The sequence below is a fragment of the Ochotona curzoniae genome, unplaced genomic scaffold (genome assembly GCF_017591425.1).
Source record: "Ochotona curzoniae isolate NIBS_2020 unplaced genomic scaffold, NIBS_Ocur_1.0 contig_430, whole genome shotgun sequence".
Classification (NCBI taxonomy): Eukaryota; Metazoa; Chordata; class Mammalia; order Lagomorpha; family Ochotonidae; genus Ochotona; species Ochotona curzoniae.
Genome location: NW_024466219.1, coordinates 15501732 through 15520009, shown reverse-complemented (window position 1 = coordinate 15520009; position 18278 = coordinate 15501732). Strand labels below are relative to the sequence as shown.

The 18278-nt window shown below is 58.1% G+C and overlaps 1 protein-coding gene across 1 annotated transcript; it reads left to right on the top strand.

Moving 5' to 3' along the window:
* Positions 1 to 418: 418 nt before the first annotated feature.
* On the top strand, positions 419 to 17323 carry SLC45A3 (solute carrier family 45 member 3). The gene is made up of 5 exons (XM_040985534.1): positions 419 to 479; positions 11590 to 11986; positions 12836 to 13621; positions 14046 to 14311; positions 15577 to 17323. Exons 2-5 carry the CDS (start codon positions 11815 to 11817, stop codon positions 16000 to 16002), a joined length of 1650 nt encoding a protein of 549 aa, XP_040841468.1. The 5' UTR covers positions 419 to 479; positions 11590 to 11814; the 3' UTR covers positions 16003 to 17323.
* Positions 17324 to 18278: the final 955 nt, after the last annotated feature.

The window sequence follows — 18278 nt, the reverse complement described above, 5'->3', positions numbered from 1 at the left end:
GGACACGTGCGGGCAGTGCTGGTCCCGTAGTACCGAGGAGAGGGAGGAGTGGGGGCCTCCTAGAAGACGGGTAGCTTTCCCTCCATCCTACCCCACCCTACCCCACCCCACCGCACAGCACCGCACCCAGGGGTCTGGGCGGCAAGCGGCAGAGGTGGCGGCGCTCTGCCCGGCTAATGACAGGGCCGTCTGGGAGCCACGCGGGGGCTGCGCGTCGCGGCCGCGGCTACAAAGACCGCGGCGAGACCTCCCGCTCGCTCTCCGCGGGTCCGGGCCCCACCCCGCCAGCCCCCGCGCCGCACCCCCGCCGCCGCCGGGCCTCGCCCCGCCTCCCTCCCGCAGCCCAGCGCGCATGCTCTTTCCCCCCTCCCCGCCGGGTAACCTGGAGATTTAAAAGCCGCCGGCTGGCGCGCGTGGGGCGAGTAGAGGGACGAGCTCGCGCGTGCCGGCCCCGGGTGACAGCCGCACGCCGTGGCCAGGTAGGGGCGAGGGCCCCGGCGCGCGGAAGGAGGGGAACGGGGCTTGCAGAACCTCGTGGTGACGCCTGTTTGGCGTCCCGCGGGACCGGGGCCGTCCGGGGTGCTGCGCACCGGGCCCCGCGCGGATCCCGCAGGAGACCCCTTGGGGGCGCGACTTCGCTCCGCGGCGGCCCGGTGCGCAGTGCCGGCGCCCGCTCGGGTGCCCTCGGAGCTGAGCTTTCTGCGCGCAGGGTGGGCTGGGCTCAAGGCGCGCGGGTCCCCCAACTCGGCTGTCCCAGGCCGGGGCGCGGTGGGCGGGGAGCAGCCCCTCCCCAGAGCTCCGGGCCGGCCAGCCGCCTGGCGCGCCGCTCGCGTCCCGGTGCAGCCTCCCGCGTCAGAGTTTTCTTTGGAAAGTTGCATTTATTTTCTTCCCTTGTCTGGGCTTCACCGGAAAGGGGCAGGATGAGTCACTGCGGCGGGCGCGCACGGTCCGGGACTTGGGGGAGCCGGGAAAGGGGCCCAAAGTCGGGGCGCCGCGGGTGCTCAGGCTTCGGGACACTTCCTGGGCGGGGGTGGGGTGGGGTAAGGAAGAATTAGAAAGATGGGGCTAGAAGCAGGGAAAGCGGATGAGTTCGTTTGCATGTAGGTGCCAGGGCAAAGTGGAAGCTGGGGTGCGTGTTCCCGGGCTCTCTGCTTGGTTCCCTTTCTCCTGCGGACCCGGGGGAGGAAGCAGCCCCGAGGCTCTGAGAGAGGATGAAGAGTCGACCCGGCAGCACACATGTGTGAGGTGGCTGTAATTGGGCCTTGCACTTGGTCTTTTAGGGCTTGGCATCCTTAAGCTTTCTCTTGTCTCCCTTGGAACACCGGAGTCATTGGGTGGCTCCTGTCCAATCAGGGTCCTTCCTGAGAGGGACCCAGCTCTGCCCCCCTCCCCTTTCCCCTAAGGAGCTAGGCAGAGTCGGGCCAGGGTGAGGTTTGGCCTGATGGGTACCTGGTGAAGACTGGTCCTTCAGTTTCAATCCAGAACTGATCCCTAGCACCTGTGCTGTCCTGGAAACCTTGACCAGATGTTGCCAGGTGACCTGTACTGAAAAATTTGCCTCAGGTGTGGAGCTGAGGTCCTGGGGTTCTGGCTCTTACTCCCCAAAGCACTTAGCGCATCACCCTTCTGGGCTCCAAGGTGTGAGGAAGAGGCTGGTGTGGAGGTGAGATGCACAAGACTTGAAGTTCTGGACTGTGTGGGACGCTGGGGGAAGTCCACAGAGCAAGCCTCCCAAGCAGTCCGTGAGCCACACTCTGAGGTCACAGGCTCTTGTGCTAGCTGGGCCCATCTGCATGTTCCTCCCTTATCTCCTCTCTCAGCCCTGTGCTGGAGTTAGGACTCGGCTCTAAAAGTGCCCAGAAAATGGAACTGCGCTCAGCAGGATGAGCCTGAAGATGCCGTCACAGCTGTAGCTAAATGTGCAGCTGTGCAGCCACAGCCGCACTTGGTGGGTGTGTGCTGGCAGGGGTTCCTGTGCTTGTGCAGGGCTGGAGGCATCGCTTCTGCCCACCCTGGCTCCCTGGAGGAGGCTAAGGAGCTGGACCATGATCCTCCCAGGGTGGAGGAGGATGGGGGTGGTTGTTGGGGGGAGGGCTCTCTGCAGCTCTCCCCTTACCTAAGCCAGAGCTGTTGGTTGAAGCAGAACTCTTGGGAAAATAGGCAAGGATGGTCCAAAAACTGGATGTGCAGTTAAGAACTGTCAAGTGGACCTGCAGAGTTTCATAATGAGATTGTGGATAAGAATCCAGACTGTCAGAAGGGTAGACTTTATACATTGGCTGCTTGTCTACTTATTTACTTCTAAGCCCTAACGTAGGGATGATAATGATGATGATACCTACTGCTAAGCGTAGCTAGTTCCTAAACTAGAACAAATATAAATGATACACATAAAAATGGTACACATTTAAAATATGAATGGTACACATAAAATCGTGTCTAAAAGTCTTGTTAAAGGATGTGTACAAAGCACTCCACTGTGTGTCCAAGCTATGCTAAGTGCTCAATAAAAGTTCACTCTCCATAACTATGTATCCAACACCTGTGACCAGTGGACAGATGTGCCCAACCTGGAACTCTCTTCTTGGCCCTGCTCTTAAGAAAGAAGCATGTTGATTTCTTTGGGAGCAAAGTCTTCGGGACTTTGGGGAGTTCCTGTGGATGGGTAAGAACTGGGGTCTGGCTAAATGAACTCTTATTTCCTCTTGCACAAGTGATTTGGCCTCTCTTCCCTTCAGCCTTTCTGCACAGTGAGACCAGGGGATTCACCTGACAGCACTGTGGGGACTAAACAAGCTGATGTAGGTAAAGCTCCGAGCACAGCAGCTGCTTGTAAGCAGAGCTTGATAAATGTCAGCTGCTGCTACTGGTGACAATGGTGGCAATCATTGTGGTTTACACTTGGAATCTGGAGTTTTTTAGTGAGGGAGTTACACCCTATAACTGTGTGTGTGCATAAGCCGCAAATGACACTTCTGCAGTTTAGCTCTTGGTCACACTCAATGTCCACACCTCTGCCCTGCCAATGCCCCATGACTTGTTTTTCCATCAGTCTAGAACCCTTGCCCCACTTGCAGAGAGATGGTCCTGTGACAGGTGATGCAGGCATATCCGAGGTAGACAGTCTGTGACTGCTTGGGAAACCCAAGCCTGGCTCTACCCATCCTTTTTTTTTTTTTTAAAGATTTATTTTTATTGGGAAGGCGGATATACAGAGAGGAGAGACAGAGAGGAAGATCTTCCATCCGATGATTCACTCCCCAAGTGAGCGCAACGGCCGATACTATGCCGATCCGAAGCCAGAAGCCTCTTCCGGGTCTCCCACGTGGGTGCAGGGTCCCAAAGCTTTGGGCCGTCCTCGACTGCTTTCCCGGGCCACAGGCAGTGAGCTGGATGAGAAGCGGGGCTGCCGGGATTAGAACTAGCGCCCATATGGGATCCTGGGCGTGCAAGGTGAGGACCTTAACCACTGCGCCACCTTGCTGGGCCCATGTGCTCCATCCTTCCTCCTCAGCCCTCAGCAGCCTTGTCCCTGCCCTCTGGCATCTGCCAGCCTGGCTTCCTTTGAACAGTCATGGGCCCTGTGTGCTGGGCAGCTGGAGAGGAGGCTGGACCAGTTGGTGCCAGGCCCAGAATCTCAAAGGCTGATGCCACTTGACTCCCAGCAATGGGGCCCTTGCACAGTGTTGGGTTTTGTCCAGTGTATTAAGTGCCCTTACTCGGGGGCAGAGCCATCTCGGCATGGTCCTGGTTCCTGGCCAAAGCTTCCTGTATAATCCTTTTCTCTCCTTATGACCTGGGTTTCCTCTTCTACAGAGAGAAGTCTATGGTTGGGGAGCCCAGTCTGTGAGTGACTCTTAAGGGCTTCTGGCTTCTGATGTTGGGGTTAGGCCTGCCTCCTTGCTGGCCTTTCTCTTCAAGGTTATGGTAAAGATAAACTAGGGTCAGGGAGCTGGATGGGAAGTGGGGCTGCCAGGATTAGAACTGGCGCCTATATGGGATCCCTGCACATTCAAGGCGAGGACTTTAGCTGCTAGGCCAAGCCGCCGGGCCCTAAACTAGGGTCAGGGATCTTCAGCCACCTGCCCACACTAACCAGGAGATTGCTCTTAGATTCTAGGATGACTGGGCAGGAAGGAGGTTGGAGGCCAGCTCCTGGTCCCCTAGCCAGAAGTCCCTCAGTCACCACTTCAGCCACGTAAGATGTCCCAGGAACAGCTATCCCACAAAAGCAGTACCCGCCCCCCCTACTGCCCCAGTAGCCCCGCCACCGACCCAGACCTTTCTAATCTCAGGTGTACTTTGAGTTGGCAAATAGTATCCAAGCTAGGTGTGTCTGGCCCTTCCCTAGGTACGTGGCAATCTAGATTCCCACTTGTGGCTCCTGTCCTTGGAAAGAGCCTAATATCTGGAATGTAGCCCCATCTGGATCCCCAAGTATGCTAGTCATCCCCTCTGGGATGGCAGTGAGGATGCAAGATCACCCTTCTTGGGGCGCAAGCAGGGCCCATGCTCTCCACTTCCCAGGAAGGACTGCAGATAAGAAGCCCTGGAGACCAGGTGCGACATACAGCCCCAAGGGATGCCTGCTGGGCATAGTGAAGACTCAGTGGAGGGGAGAAAGGGTGCAGCCTGGGTTCTGCAGAGCCAGTGTGGGATTTGAGCTGCGTGTGGTTCACGTGAAGGAAAGGGAGGATGTGGAATGTGGGATGGAGGTTGGAGGCTCTCTGGAAGTGAAAACAGTTCAAGTGCCCGGCCCAGGGAGGTGTGGCAACTCATCCAGGGCCCATAGATGGCTTGGACAGATCGCAGGTGAGAGTCCCTACTTGGTTCTGGGCCTGGAATTCTCCAGCACACCATCCTGGGGCAGCCCTGGGTGGTTCTATTGACACCTGTGCTCTTCTCGGTAGAATCTGCCTGCTTATCTCTCAGGGCACAGCTGCATGCTCACTTCCTCCACAAAGTCCTGGACCCCTCCACCTACATCCTCTGCTCTGTGGAAGTGTGCTTTACCACTGGTGCCACCTGCTTGCATAGTGTCTGCATGGCCTCTAAGCCCCTGTGGACTGGAGTTTGGAAGGTGCTGTGTGGATTGGGGGGTGGGGAAACAGCGCTCCTTGACGTTTCTCAGAGGGAGCTCAGCTTGCACCTCCTGGTGCGTACTTCTTCTAGGGGCAGGGGTGGGAACGGGGTCCCTTTGATCAGAAGGGTCTGCTCACTGTGGGAGACAGTTTTAGAGAATACGTCTGAAGAGCTGGGCGTTGTCCAATACCCTATGATTCCAAGTAGGGCTGCTCACGTGCCCTAGGGCATCAGGGCCAACCCGAGACCTGTCTCCTGGACTCTTTCCTGAGTATCTCACCTTCTAAAGGAAGCCAGGCTAGAGAGGACCAGGACAGGCCATGCCTGGATAGGGAGAACTGATCTGACCTGGCTGACTAGCAAGGGTCAAGTTCATTAGGAGGAAGCTGTTCAGGTTTGACTGAGGAGGGGCAAGGAACCTCCCTGTGGTCTGGAGGTTGTACTAAGCTCCATGCTCTTTTTCCATACCCTACCTCCTCCACCCTGGACCCAGGGATTTCTTGGTATGGCTGCCCCACCTTGAAAGAAATCGTTCATTGTTGCCCAAGTAGAGAACGCATTTAGTTACTCATTTCTGCCAGGAGCAGAGTCCAGCTCCAGGAGGCAACTGAGAAGGGTTTGCTTTTGCCCCAGCAGGTGACTACTGACCCTTGGCACCGTGTTGGTACCTAGTGACCATGTGTATATGAACACACACCTTGGCCACCTGATGCCCTTGGATGTTCCCTTACAAAATGTGCAAAGTCCCTTCCGAAGTTCTGCTGTGGGGTCTGGGTGGGCAGCACCCTGTCTGAGGTGGGCAGAGGGCTGTGTGGTCCCCTGACTCCACAGCCGCACACAACCCAAGCGTGGGTCTGCAGGTGAGTTCTCTCTCTGCTGAGCCACAAGAGGAGAAAGGGCTTGTCCAGGCTACCCTGCTTCTAAGAGTTGCTGAAGCAAGACTGTACTCTTTCCAGAATTTTCCCAGGGTTTGATTTTTTTTTTCTTCCTACTCAACCATGGGCATGTTAAGTTCTGTGAGAAGCTCAGCTTTGCATCCTTGGGCACTAAGAATGGGGAAATGTTGCAGGGGAGAGACAGTGAGCACCTGGCACAGGCCAGGCACCTCTAGGGGCAGTTCAGAGGGGTTCGCCCATGACCCCTTTCTCCTGGTGATGGAAACCAGCCTGTTTGTTGCAGCTATGAGATGTTCAGCTTGTCTCCCAGCTACCTCAGCGGGACTGTGGTGGTGACCTCTCCTCACCTGTCAGGGCCAGCACCTGGGGAGGCGTTTACATTCCTAGCATTCCTCTCCCGTTGGGGGCTGCCTGAGTGCTGAGTGGGGGAGGTGTGGGTGAGAGGAGAGTAGAAGTGGGGGAGAAAGGTGGAGTCACAGCTCCTGGCCCACGGTGCTCCCACCTGGGTGGGGTGGGGTGGCGTGGCGAGGGGCCTCTCAGCCTTGCTGTCCCAGGCAGCTGTCTCAGGCCCTTAGTCCCAGGCCCACTGCCACTGCTGCCGGTCCAGGGCGTTGTGGGATTAACCTAAACTTGCCAGCCTGTGCAGTGGGTGTGCCACCTGGGTCACGTGGCTGGGAGGTTGAGTAGTGGTGAATGTCCCCGTTAACTCACTGGAGGTGAGCCAGCTACTGAGAGTCAGGTAGCAAGCACAGGCGCCGACAACTCCCAGAGCTGACCAACTCCCACACCTCGCCCTACCCGCCCTTCCTCCAACCTCGTCCCTCCCCAACCGTGCCAGGGATGAGGACGCCAGTGCCCAGGCTGTGGCCCCTGTGTTGGATGGTGCAGGTGAAACAGTGCTTGTCCGGGTCTGGGGGTCCTGGCCTGGTGTGACCATAGGCAGTGGCTGTGGGAGGTCAGAGTGTGTCTCTTGAGTGTCGCCAGGGCCAAGGTGAGGGTCCAGCCAGCCTCAGGATTCCTGCCACTGCCTCACAGAGGAGACGGGAGATGGGGCTGTGCCACTATCCCTCTCTCCCTCCTTCCTCCTCCTCGGGTATTTGTTTTCTCTGTGAAGCTGGACTGTCGTTCTCAGGGCAACAAAAGCAACTTTCCTCCAAGCCACTGCCACCTGTTGGGTTTTCATCCACAGGGGAGGCTGTTGCTCTTTTCCCAGTGTCTCCCCCCCACCCCCAGGGGAGCCTGGGATTCTCTGCACATTCTGCCCCCTCCCCAATGTGACAGGGCTCAGGAACCAAAGGGGGCAGGGGCCCCACAGCAGCTGGAGGGGGAACTGAGTGGGAAGGGGCTGGTGTTGGCAGCGAGGGGGGGGGGAGAGTTTGATGGATTACTCGGCAGGCCGAGAGGGCTCTCCCTAATCCCCCTTTGTGTTCAAGCCTGCAGCCCCTCACTCTCTCTGACAAGCTGCTAAGCAGAAGGCTCCCAGTCCTGCAGAAGAAAAGGCGGCTCAGCAGGGTGGGCGCTAAATCCTTGGCCCCTGGGTCCCGGGGGAGGTCCAAGCTGGGGGTGCCCTTCCCGCCGCCTGACCCTGGCTCTTTCTTGGAGGTCTTCCTTTTGAGTGGCATCTTCAGGTACTCGTGGGAGCCGTGTGAGGTGGTGGGCCTCCGCTGGTTGTGTGGAACATTTCTGCAGGGCCAGAGACCCTTGTGGCAGCGCGTCCAGAATGAGGGCTGAATAGGCTGGAAGGCACCTGCACAGCTTGTAGTGTTAGGCTGTGCTCCGCTCCCCAGCCCCCAAGCCACTCCCACAGGCACTGCATCTCTAACCAAGGGGCTGTAGCTCCCTGCCTTCCTGTGCAGCTGCCTGGAGGGAGGTTAGGCTACTGTTGGAATTACATTGCTCACCTGGCCATGAGACCTGGAGTGTGTGTATAGGGGAGCGGGGAGATAGGATGCTGGGCTGATGCACCCTGCCCACCCAGCTCTGAGAGGCCTTCCTCCTTGCCCCCCAACCCTGCAGGGTCTGGAAATGCACTGAGTGGAGTAAGGCGCTGGGGTTGGGCCCAGCCTGGTGTTGTGGGGGGTGGGGGGGTGGTGTTAGGAGATTGGCCTGGTGTGACCCTGTCCCCTGCCCTCAACCCCTCAGCTGAGTCAGTGTTCTCGGGGCTACCCCCCCCCCCGCCACTCATCCCCACTGCGGGAGGCCGGGTGGCTGCGTGCAGGAGCCACGGAGCTAGCTTTTGTGAACGAGCAGAGGAGATGGCAGGGTTGCCCCTGAGCTGATCTGCTGGGTCAGGGTCGGGGCTGCGGCCTTTTTGATGTGCTGGGCCAGGGTGTGGGGACCCTGGCCTGCATAAAGAGGCCTTAGTATTTCTGCCTGACACTGGCCTCAGGCGGAGGCCTCCGTCAGCAGAGGGGGCCTGCCCCCAGCCGCACCTCAGCCGGGAGGGGTGGCTGGGGCCCCTTTGAAGGCCCTCAAAGACCTCTTTATGCGTCCCCCAGAGCCTCCTTTCCCTCTGGGCACTGCCTGGAAGTGGGGTTGGACTGTCTTTCCTCTGCCTCCGCCACTTTGTCTTTTGAATTTTGGACAGAGTTCAGGCCAAGTTTGTTTCTGTGATGGGGTTTTCCCTACACACTCTGCTCAGGGTTCAGTATGCCCCAGGGCCGGCATGCCAGGGCTCCCTCTGAGCCTTGGTCATCTTTACTGCTGCCACCTCTTCCCTTCTGCCCCTTGGGATTTCCTTGCATGTTGGTCGAGGCAGTGGGATTAGGGGAGGAGGATTCATTTTTCATGTCTGCTATATTCTCAGCACCTGCTGGCATCCCTCCATGCATTAGGGACACATTTCCCGTGTATATCTGAGTGGAGGGGATTTCCTTGTGGAGGTGGGCATTGAAGTTGTGCTGGAGTCTGTAGCCTGTCCCACAGTGCCGTGTACTGCAGTGCAGGAGACACATGGGCCCCCTGTATCAGGGCGTGGGCAGAGGGATGCCAAGTCCACTGACTTGACTTGGGACTTGGCCACTTGGGCTTGGTTTGTATTTGCCCAGAGCTTGCTTTCTTGCTGTCTCCTGACTAGGGGGACATTTGGAACCATATGGGGACCTGGCTTCCTAGCAAGCTGAACAGTCAGGCCCTCCACTTCAGTTTCCCTCCTCTTCCTGCCCCCAGTTCTCCAGGTGAGCACACCCTGCAGACTGGCTCTTCAGGTTGTTCTTCTGTTTCCCAGGCAGGCAGGTAGAATATCCCAGGAGTGGTACGGTGGGAGAATTTGTCAGACAACTTTGAGTCTGAAGGGTGTGGAGGTGAATTAGATCCCCCGAACCCCGGGGGTGGACGAGCAGGACAGTGAGTGCCTTGCTGCCGGACAGCTTTTGTGAGAAAACAAAGTAGTCCTAAGCCTTTTCCACCTCTTGGACCTTGCTGAGTTCAGGAGCCAGGCAGGGCCTGGACCTCTCCCAGCCCTGGAGGAGTTGGTGCCCTGCACTCTGAGGACCCCAAAGAAAAACGAAACAGGGGAGACTGAGGCACCTGGGATAAGATTGGGGGGGGCTCAAGAGGAGGCGTCATATGGGCTTGGAATTTGCCATGCATTTCTGGCTGGGCAGAGTTCTTCAGGGCAGAGCACAGAGCAAGGAAGGGAAGACAGGCTCTGCAACCTGAGAATGGAGGGCTAGGAGTGGCTGACTGCCCAACGCCTTTCTAGAAGCCAGTTCTTCAGCTGGCCCAGCCCCCAGGCTCCAGGTGGAGGAAACTATGGGGGCACTGAGACAAGGAGGCAGCCTGGGTGCTCGAGGAATTCCTTTCCACACCCCCTTGTTCGTCTTTTCCCCTTTGTGGGCCAAGAAAGGTCCTGTCCATTAAGGGGACTCAGGGCAGAAGGCAGTGAGGGTGATGGATTGTTCCAGAGAGCTACAGTTTGTCCCAAATCCTGGGAGTAAGAATGGGGCCAGGGTGTGGGCGAGGCTGCAGCTGACTCTGGCTCTGTTTGCTCAGGGAGGACCTGGAAGCCCAGAGCAGGTGAGTAGCCAGGGCCCTCCCAGAGTGAGCTTAGGGTGCAGTGGGCCGGACTCTTCTGAACCTGAGCTTGGCCAGATCCTTGCTCCCTGGCCTTGGCCTCTGTGAGGTGCCCTCCCTCCCCCACTTTGCTTCTGGGCGGGACACTGTGAGGCCAAGGGCTCAAGCTAAATCCATAACAGCCCCCAGTTAAGACTGCTACCTACATCGCCTCCTCCCTTCCAGGGCTCTGTGGTTTGTATTTTACATTCCTGCTCAGGCCATCCTCCCCACCCCCAGGAGTCCCGTGCCCCTTTTCCTGGCCAGCATGGGTTTGAGCGGGACTCCGGGGAGGAGGCTGCTGGCTGCCTTATCTTGCTTCCCTTCCTTCCTGGTGTACCAGCTGCTGGCCCAGGAGGCAGTTACAGGGTGGACAGATCTTATCCAGTATTGATGGTGGCTGATTTCTCAGCGGCACTGCTCAGAGAACCTCCAGCGGCTTTGTGGAGGCTGAGTGTTACTTGAAGAGATAAGAGGGTCTGAAGGGCCTTTTATTGTGTGATGCCCGAGATTGGCAGAGGGAAGGCGGGAGAGCTCTAGCAAGGCTGCTAGAGCCAGGCTGTGTACTGAGGGAGGGAAGGGTGGCTGCTGCAGCCAGGCATGTCTGGTGGAGGTTCTGTCCTCCATGTGTTTGGGGATGGCTGACAGTGTCCGGACCTGCAGCCTGTGCTCATCCCTGCCTAATCGGCTGCAGCTCTCCTGCTTTCAGTGTCACTTCTCGGCAGACATGGCAGTGGATGCCCTTCTAGAGGCCACCTGTGCAGCAGGGGCGCGTGGGAGGCTGGGCTGGCAGGAAGGGCTACAGGAAGTTCTTGGCTGAGAACCAAGCCACTTGGGGAGAGGGCAGGGCTGCCCAGGAAGTGACGGGGCTTCCTGCTAGCTCAGGGGTCGCTGGCGTCAGCACAGGTGCTGCCAGGTGCTGTGGTTTCATGCCCCTGCAAAGCAGGGCTCGGGGACCTGGGGACAGCCCCATTCTTCCTACAGCTGGGGACTGTGTTCTGTCCTCTGACCATTGAACTTGGGAAGAAACTCAAGGAAGAGATTTGCAGGTTTAGCCAGGGGAGTGTTCATTAGTGGTTTCTCCAACAGGTTAAACCCGACCCAATAAACCACAGCTTTTTCTTCCTTCCCCTTCGCCCTTGTCCTGGGAGTGACCCAGGGGGGTGATCCAGGTGGTGGAGTGGGTACCTGACAAAGGGGACCCAGCAGCCCCAGCCTTTGGAGTGGGCATAGCCAGGGTCTCAAGGGGCACTTTAGGAGTTGGGCCTAGGCAGCTGGAAATTGAGTTGATGTTTTTTTTTTTTCCTTCCACATTAGTGAGCAAGAACAGTTTGCAGAGATGTTCCAAAACAGACAGACCGACATCTGCTTGGCTCTGGAGCAGATGGAGATTTAAAAATCATATTTACCTTATTAATTATATCAGCCTCAGGCTCATGGTAACATGCATTTCCTGACTGGTCAAGGGAGTGGGGCAGGGCCACACTGCAGGCCTGAGAGTGGATTCAGGCGATTGGGAGGCAATCTTGGAGACTTCTGATGGTCCTCATCCTTACAGGAGCTGCTGGCCAAGATGTGTCTCCACTGAGGCACCACCCATGACAGTATGCATTGAGCATGGGCTGAGACCCCAGACCTGCACCCCTCCCCGCCCCCAGGACTGGCAGAAATGGATGCCCAGCTGAATCTACGCCCAGTGAAGGCAGAGAGGAGGAGAGGCCTCGGGTTGTGCGGCAGGGCTGAACGACGGTTCTGGAGTGTGTGAACGGCCCGTAGTCCCACCATGGTGCAGAGACAGTGGCTGAGCCGCTTGCTGAGGCATCGCAAAGCCCAGCTCTTGCTGGTCAACCTGCTGACCTTTGGCCTGGAGGTGTGCCTGGCTGCAGGCATCACCTCTGTGCCACCGCTGCTGCTGGAAGTGGGGGTAGAGGAGCGGTTCATGACCATGACTTTAGGTGAGTCACTACATCCTCCTGGGAAGTAGGGTAGAGGGCTGCAGGGAAGAGGCGGCCTGTGACTCTGGTACCTGCTCAGGAGACTTTGCTGGATATAAGGGTGACCCTGGGAGGAAGGTCCCCCACCCCTGGAAAAGTGCCCCTAGCCTTCTCTATCCACATGGCTCCCCTGTTGAACAATCTGCTTTTTTTTTTTAATTGCCAAAAATTTTTTGGAGGGAAATAAGGGAACTGGCTTCCATCTGCTGGTTTACTCCCCAAATGTTCACAGCAGCAGCCAGGGCTGGGTGAGGCTCAGTTCAGAGCTGGGAGCTGCATTCTGTCTCCTTCCTGGGAGTAGGGATGCAGCTCCCTAGGCCACCATTGCTGCCTCCCAGAGCCTGCATTAGCAGAAAGCTCGAGTCAGGAGTTGAGCCTGCCTTGCTCCATGCTACACTTGGAGACTGATACATCCTTAGGAGCAGCGAGGCATGCCTTTGTGGAGGGGGTATAGCCTCTGACTTGCAGGGCTAGGACTGACCCCATGTGGCTTCCCAGCCAGGGCTCACTCCTACCTCCAGCATGGAGGTCTGCTCCTCGCCCCACAGGAGTTCTGTAAAAGCAATGGGGGATGAATGATCACCATTATGTGACCCTGCCCCATCCTCCCCCCAACAAGGAGGGGGCCCTGGAGTCCCACCCTGCCTCCCACCATCCCTGCTCTGTGAATCAGTTGTTGAGCATGTGTGTTGCAAATGTCATAGTGAGCAGGCAAGAGCACAGCATCCATCCCGCCTGGGTAACAGCTTCTCCAACCCTTTGTCCTTCTGCTGGCCTGCCACAGTCTCATGGACTTGTCCTTCCCTGCAGGCATTGGCCCCGTGCTGGGTGTGATCTCTGTCCCCCTGCTGGGCTCAGCCAGTGACCACTGGCGCGGGCGCTACGGCCGCCGGAGGCCCTTCATCTGGGCCCTGTCCCTGGGCGTCCTGTTGAGCCTCTTCCTCATCCCAAGGGCTGGCTGGCTGGCGGGGCTGCTATGTCCCAACACCAGGGCCCTGGAGCTGGCGCTGCTGATCCTCGGCGTGGGGCTGCTGGACTTCTGCGGCCAGGTGTGCTTCACCCCGCTAGAGGCCCTGCTCTCCGACCTCTTCCGGGACCCAGACCACTGCCGCCAGGCCTTCTCTGTCTACGCCTTCATGATCAGCCTTGGTGGCTGCCTGGGCTACCTCCTGCCTGTTGTTGACTGGGACACCAGTGCCCTGGCCCCCTACCTGGGCACCCAGGAGGAGTGCCTCTTTGGCCTGCTCACGCTCATCTTCCTTGCCTGCATGGCGGCCACACTGCTGGTGGTGGAGGAGGCAGCGATGGGCCCAGCGGAGCCCGTGGAAGGGCTACCGGTGCCCTCTGGGCCGCCCCACTGCTGCCCATGCCGTGCCCGCCTGGCCTTCCGCAACCTGGGCTCGCTCTTCCCCTGGTTGCACCGGCTCTGCTGCCACATGCCTCGTACCCTGCGCCGCCTGTTCGTGGCTGAGCTGTGCAGCTGGATGGCGCTCATGACCTTCACGCTCTTCTACACGGACTTTGTGGGTGAGGGACTGTACCAGGGTGTGCCCAGGGCTGAGCCAGGCACCGAGGCCCGGAGACACTATGATGAAGGTAAGGCCCCAGGCAGGAGCTGAGGCTGGGGGAGGCTGTGCTGGGCTGGTGGGGGGGTGCCTGGCTGGGGCTGTGTCCCTGGCTCCCCATGGGGGTGCACTGCTCTGAATTTTGTCTGAAACCTTGCCCCACATTGTTGGCTGGAAAGGCTGGGTGGCTGCAAGCCCCACTGCTGCCTGGGGAGGCGGTGGGGGCAGGGTGGTGGTGCGGCTCACTTTAGGCCTCCTGGAACTCTTTCACGCTCCCTGACACTCTTCTCTCCCCAAGGTTGAGGCTCCTGGTAATCCCTTAGAGCATCTGCTGTCCCAGTCAGTGCCTCTCCCGCACTGCTCTGGGTGTGGCAGGAGGGGCAGGGCTGCTGTGCAGCAGCTGTGAGCAGCCCCTAACACCCAGTGTCCCCGCCTCTCCCCGCCTCCCCACACAGGTGTGAGGATGGGCAGCCTTGGGCTGTTCCTGCAGTGCGCCATATCCCTGCTCTTCTCCCTTGTCATGGACCGGCTGGTGCAGCGATTTGGCACAAGGACCGTCTACCTGGCCAGCGTGGTGGCCTTCCCTGTGGCTGCCAGTACCATGTGCCTGTCACACAACGTGGCTGTGGTGACAGCCTCTGCCGCCCTCACTGGCTTCACCTTCTCGGCCCTACAGATTCTGCCCTACACTCTGGCCTCTCTCTACCACCGGGAGAAGCAGGTACTCTCGCTGGCTGGCAGGGGGAGCCTGGGGTCCGCCGATGACTCTGGCTGGACTGCCCTACCAGGAAGCAGTGGGTGGAGCTGGGTGAATCCTGCTGGGGGAGGGAGGGGGTGGCTCCGCAGGTTGGGGGAGGCAGTGCCCAGTCTTAACCACACATGTGTCCTTTAGGGCCAGGCAGTGGCCCTCATCTGCCCAGCTTTGTTCCCCAAGAGCCCTGCTTCTTCCTGCCCCCTCCCCTGGCTTGTCTCCCTTTTCTGTCTCATTCTCTCTTCTTTGCCAGCCTCCCTCCTGTCTCCTCCACCCCCATCCCCGCGACTGAGACCTGAGCCTGGTGTCCCTGACTCTGCTTGGTGGGGTGCAGTGTTTAACTTGGGGACCATCTTCCCGCTTGGCCCCACATGAATTGGTCCATGAAGGCACCCCTGCTGCAGGAGACCTGATGGAGCAATGTAGTCACGCCTGTTCCCTGCTCCAGCTTTGGGCTCCTGTGTGCCCCCACCCCCAACTCTGAGCAGGTACAGCCCTCATGGGGTCTGGTACCGCTTGTGGGACTCAAGTGGGGCCACAGATAAATTCATGACTGGGAGGCTGCTTTGTGGCTATAGAGGTAACAGTGGAGAGGGAACAGTTGAAGATTTGGATTTGGGGAAACCTGGTCCCTGAGGCCCTTGGCAGCCTTGCTTGGGGTTGGGAGTTGGTGCCCTTTGCCAGGGCATACGCCTATGCCTGAGAATGGGCTGGGACTCAGGACTGAGGGACACACCTGTCCCCCAGGGGTCTCTGCAGGCTCAGACATCCTGCTCTTCCTGCACTGCCCACCCAGTGATGCAGCCAGCTCCAGGACTCGCTGTGCTGCACGCTGCCAGACACGGGGACAGTGTGAGGCAAGCCGAAGCCTGGTCCTTAAGCAGGATACTGCAGGCCATAGGGATAGAGCTAGGGCAGGGCGAACACACAGTGGTGGACTCCAGGGCGAGTAGTGGAGAGAAGCTGGGGCCCTTCCCTCCTCTTCTCTGCCCGTGCCCCAGCCCACAGCCCTGGCCAGGTGCCTTAGAGCAGTGGCTTGGCTTGGCAGCTGCGGCTGAGGCTGCAGACCTGTGTGGGTGCAGGCCCCTCCTGGCTGCAGTCCTCTGTCACCTTCCCTCGTGTCCTCTCCTTAGTCCTTGGGGTTCCTTCTCTAAGGCTGCAGGGTCTGCCCTAGTGAGGACTCTTGGGTCCTGGTCTCACATGTGTCCCCGTGTCTCCTTTCTCCTTTCCCTCAGGTGTTCCTGCCCAGATACCGAAGCGACCCTGCTGAGGACAGCCTGACCACCAGCTTCCTGCCAGGCCCTAAGTCTGCTGCCACCTTTCCCAATGGACATGCAGGGGCTGCAGGTGGCAGCAGCCCGCTGCCCTCCACACCCTCGCTCTGTGGGGCCTCCACCTGTGATATGTCTGTGCGGGTGGCAGCGGAGCCGGCTGAGGCCAAAGGTGTGCCTGGCCGGGGCATCTGCCTGGACCTTGCCATCCTGGACAGTGCCTTCCTGCTGTCGCAGGTGGCCCCGTCCCTGCTCATGGGTTCCATCGTGCAACTCAGCCACTCTGTCACTGCCTACATGGTGTCAGCCGCAGGCCTGGGCTTGGTCGCCATTTACTTTGCCACACAGGTGGTGTTTGACAAGAGCGACTTGGCCAAGTACTCTGTGTAGGAGCCCTCCTGGGCATGGTGTTGGAGGGCCAGGGTCCCAGTTCAGGGGGGCTGCCTATTCAGGCTGGCCAGTCACTCGCTTTGCGCTGCTGCTCTCTGCTGCCACCCAGTGGCGATGAGGTGCATGGCCACACAGGTCGGTCTCCCGGCCTCCAGGTCAGTGCTTTCTCCGCAGTCTCTCCATCGAGGGCTGGCTGGGCAGGTAGCTTCCAGAGTGAGTTTCACAGTTTGGATTTTTGCAGGGAAGGGCGAAGCCTGGAGCATTGGATTAGCTCATGCACTGGAAGGCAGGATCTGAAGAAGGATTTCCCAGGCTCAGGGTGAACAGCATGTGTCCTGAGACATACCTAGAAAAGGGATGCAAGGCCCAGACCTGGCCTGGCCACCTGGGCTCCCATCCCTAGCTCCCTCGCCCTATCCTGTAGTTCCCTTCCACCTCCGCCACCCAATTGTCTGGGAGTGGCAGGACTGCAGGACTTGGCAATGTGAAAGTGCTGGGGTGGGAGTAGGGGGAGCGATTGGAGACTGCCCTAGAGGGTGTGGTGTCCCTTTGTTCCCCATCCCCCCCCATTTTATCAGGTCATGGCTTGATGATCCCTGGGCTACCATCAATGGGATGTAGGCCTTTAAATATTTAACTTATTTATTTAACAAAGCGAAAAGGAATCCATGCCCAGCTTTGCCAGGAAGGCATCTAGGAGTTGGGGGGAAGGATAGATTCCCCAACTGCTGGATGCCCTGATCTGGCTGACCATGGGGCAAAGCACTACCAGGATCCCATTCTCTTGGGGTCACTGGTTTGGATCCTAAAACTACCAGACCCCCAAACCTCAGAAGTCCTACTGACCCCAACTGATATCCCAAATGCTAACAGCCAAGCACAAGGGGGCTCAGGGAAGGTGGGGGTTGGGCTCCAGGTACCAGCAGCATCCCTAACCCTCCTTGTGCTGGCGTGGCAACCTCCACTCCCCTCTGTTCCCTCCAAGCCTGGGCTCCTGAGGACACTGCCTGCCATCCCTGTTCCTCTCTCCAGCCCTCCTCACTGGCCCCAAGGCCTCCCTCCAGAGCTGGGGCAGGACCAGAAGCACAAAGTGCATTTCCTCAAGCCTCCGCCATCCACCAGTCGCCAGGGAGTGGCTGTGCTTGGGGAACCCCACCCACACTCAGGAGCATCCCTGCCTTGGCTGAGGAGGTCTTCTCTCTCGGGGGTTTAAGTGCCGTTTGCAATAATGTTTGTCTTATTTATTTAGAGGAGTAAATATTTTATACTGTTTGTGAGCAATCAGAGTATAATGTTTATGGTGATGAAATTAAAGGTTTATATGTTTCAATGGTGTCGTGTCCATCTCTCCCATCTTTGGCTTATGGATACCCTGTGCTTTTGCTCATACATTCCTGGCTTCCACCAGCAGGTGGCGCCATTGACTGGCATTTTTCGTGTTGCTTGGTAGTTGGGTGGGTCTGTGCTACTCTAAATTGGAGCTTTTAGGGAAGATACGCAGTGAAGGCATTTTCCTTCTCCAAAGGTTGACAGTGCCCCAAGGAGATGGAGCAAGTACCCATGATCAACCACAATAAGAGAACAGCGAATGCACCTGCCAGGTACTTAGGATTTGGACACTTTAGGCCCTGCTATTCCTCGGCCTTTCACACGAGGCCCAAGTCAGGTCAGTCTTCCCCTAGCTGGGAGCTGGGAACTCATTGCAGGTCTGGGAGGCAAGAAAACATTGTCACTGCTGCCTCCCAGGGCCTGCCTTAGCAGGTAGCTAGAGTCACAACTGCAGCCAGGACTCCAACCCAGGCAGTCAGATGTGGGACTCGGGGCATCCTATGAGGCCAAACACCTGCCCCAGAGAGAGTCGGGGTGTTTTAAGAAGTTGATCAGAGCCTGGTGCAATGGCTTAGTGACTGAGGTCCTCACCTTGCATGCTCCGGGATCCCATGTTGGTGCCGGTTCATGTCCTGGCTGCTCCACTTCCCATCCAGCTCCCTGCTTGTGGTCTGGGAAAGCAGAGAATGGCCCAAAGCCTTGGGACCCTGCACCCAGAAGAAGCTCCTAGCTCCTGTCTTTGGATCGGCCCAGCTCCAGCAGTTATGGCCACTTGGGTAGTGAATAACCAACAGATAAAAGATCTGTCTCTCCTCTCTGTGTGTCTGACTTTCCAAGAAAAATTATAAAATCTTTAAAAATTTATTGATTGGTTCACTCCCCAGATGACTGCAAGCCCTTGGCCAGGAGGCTGGGCCAGATTGAAGCCAGGAACTTCTTCCTGGTCT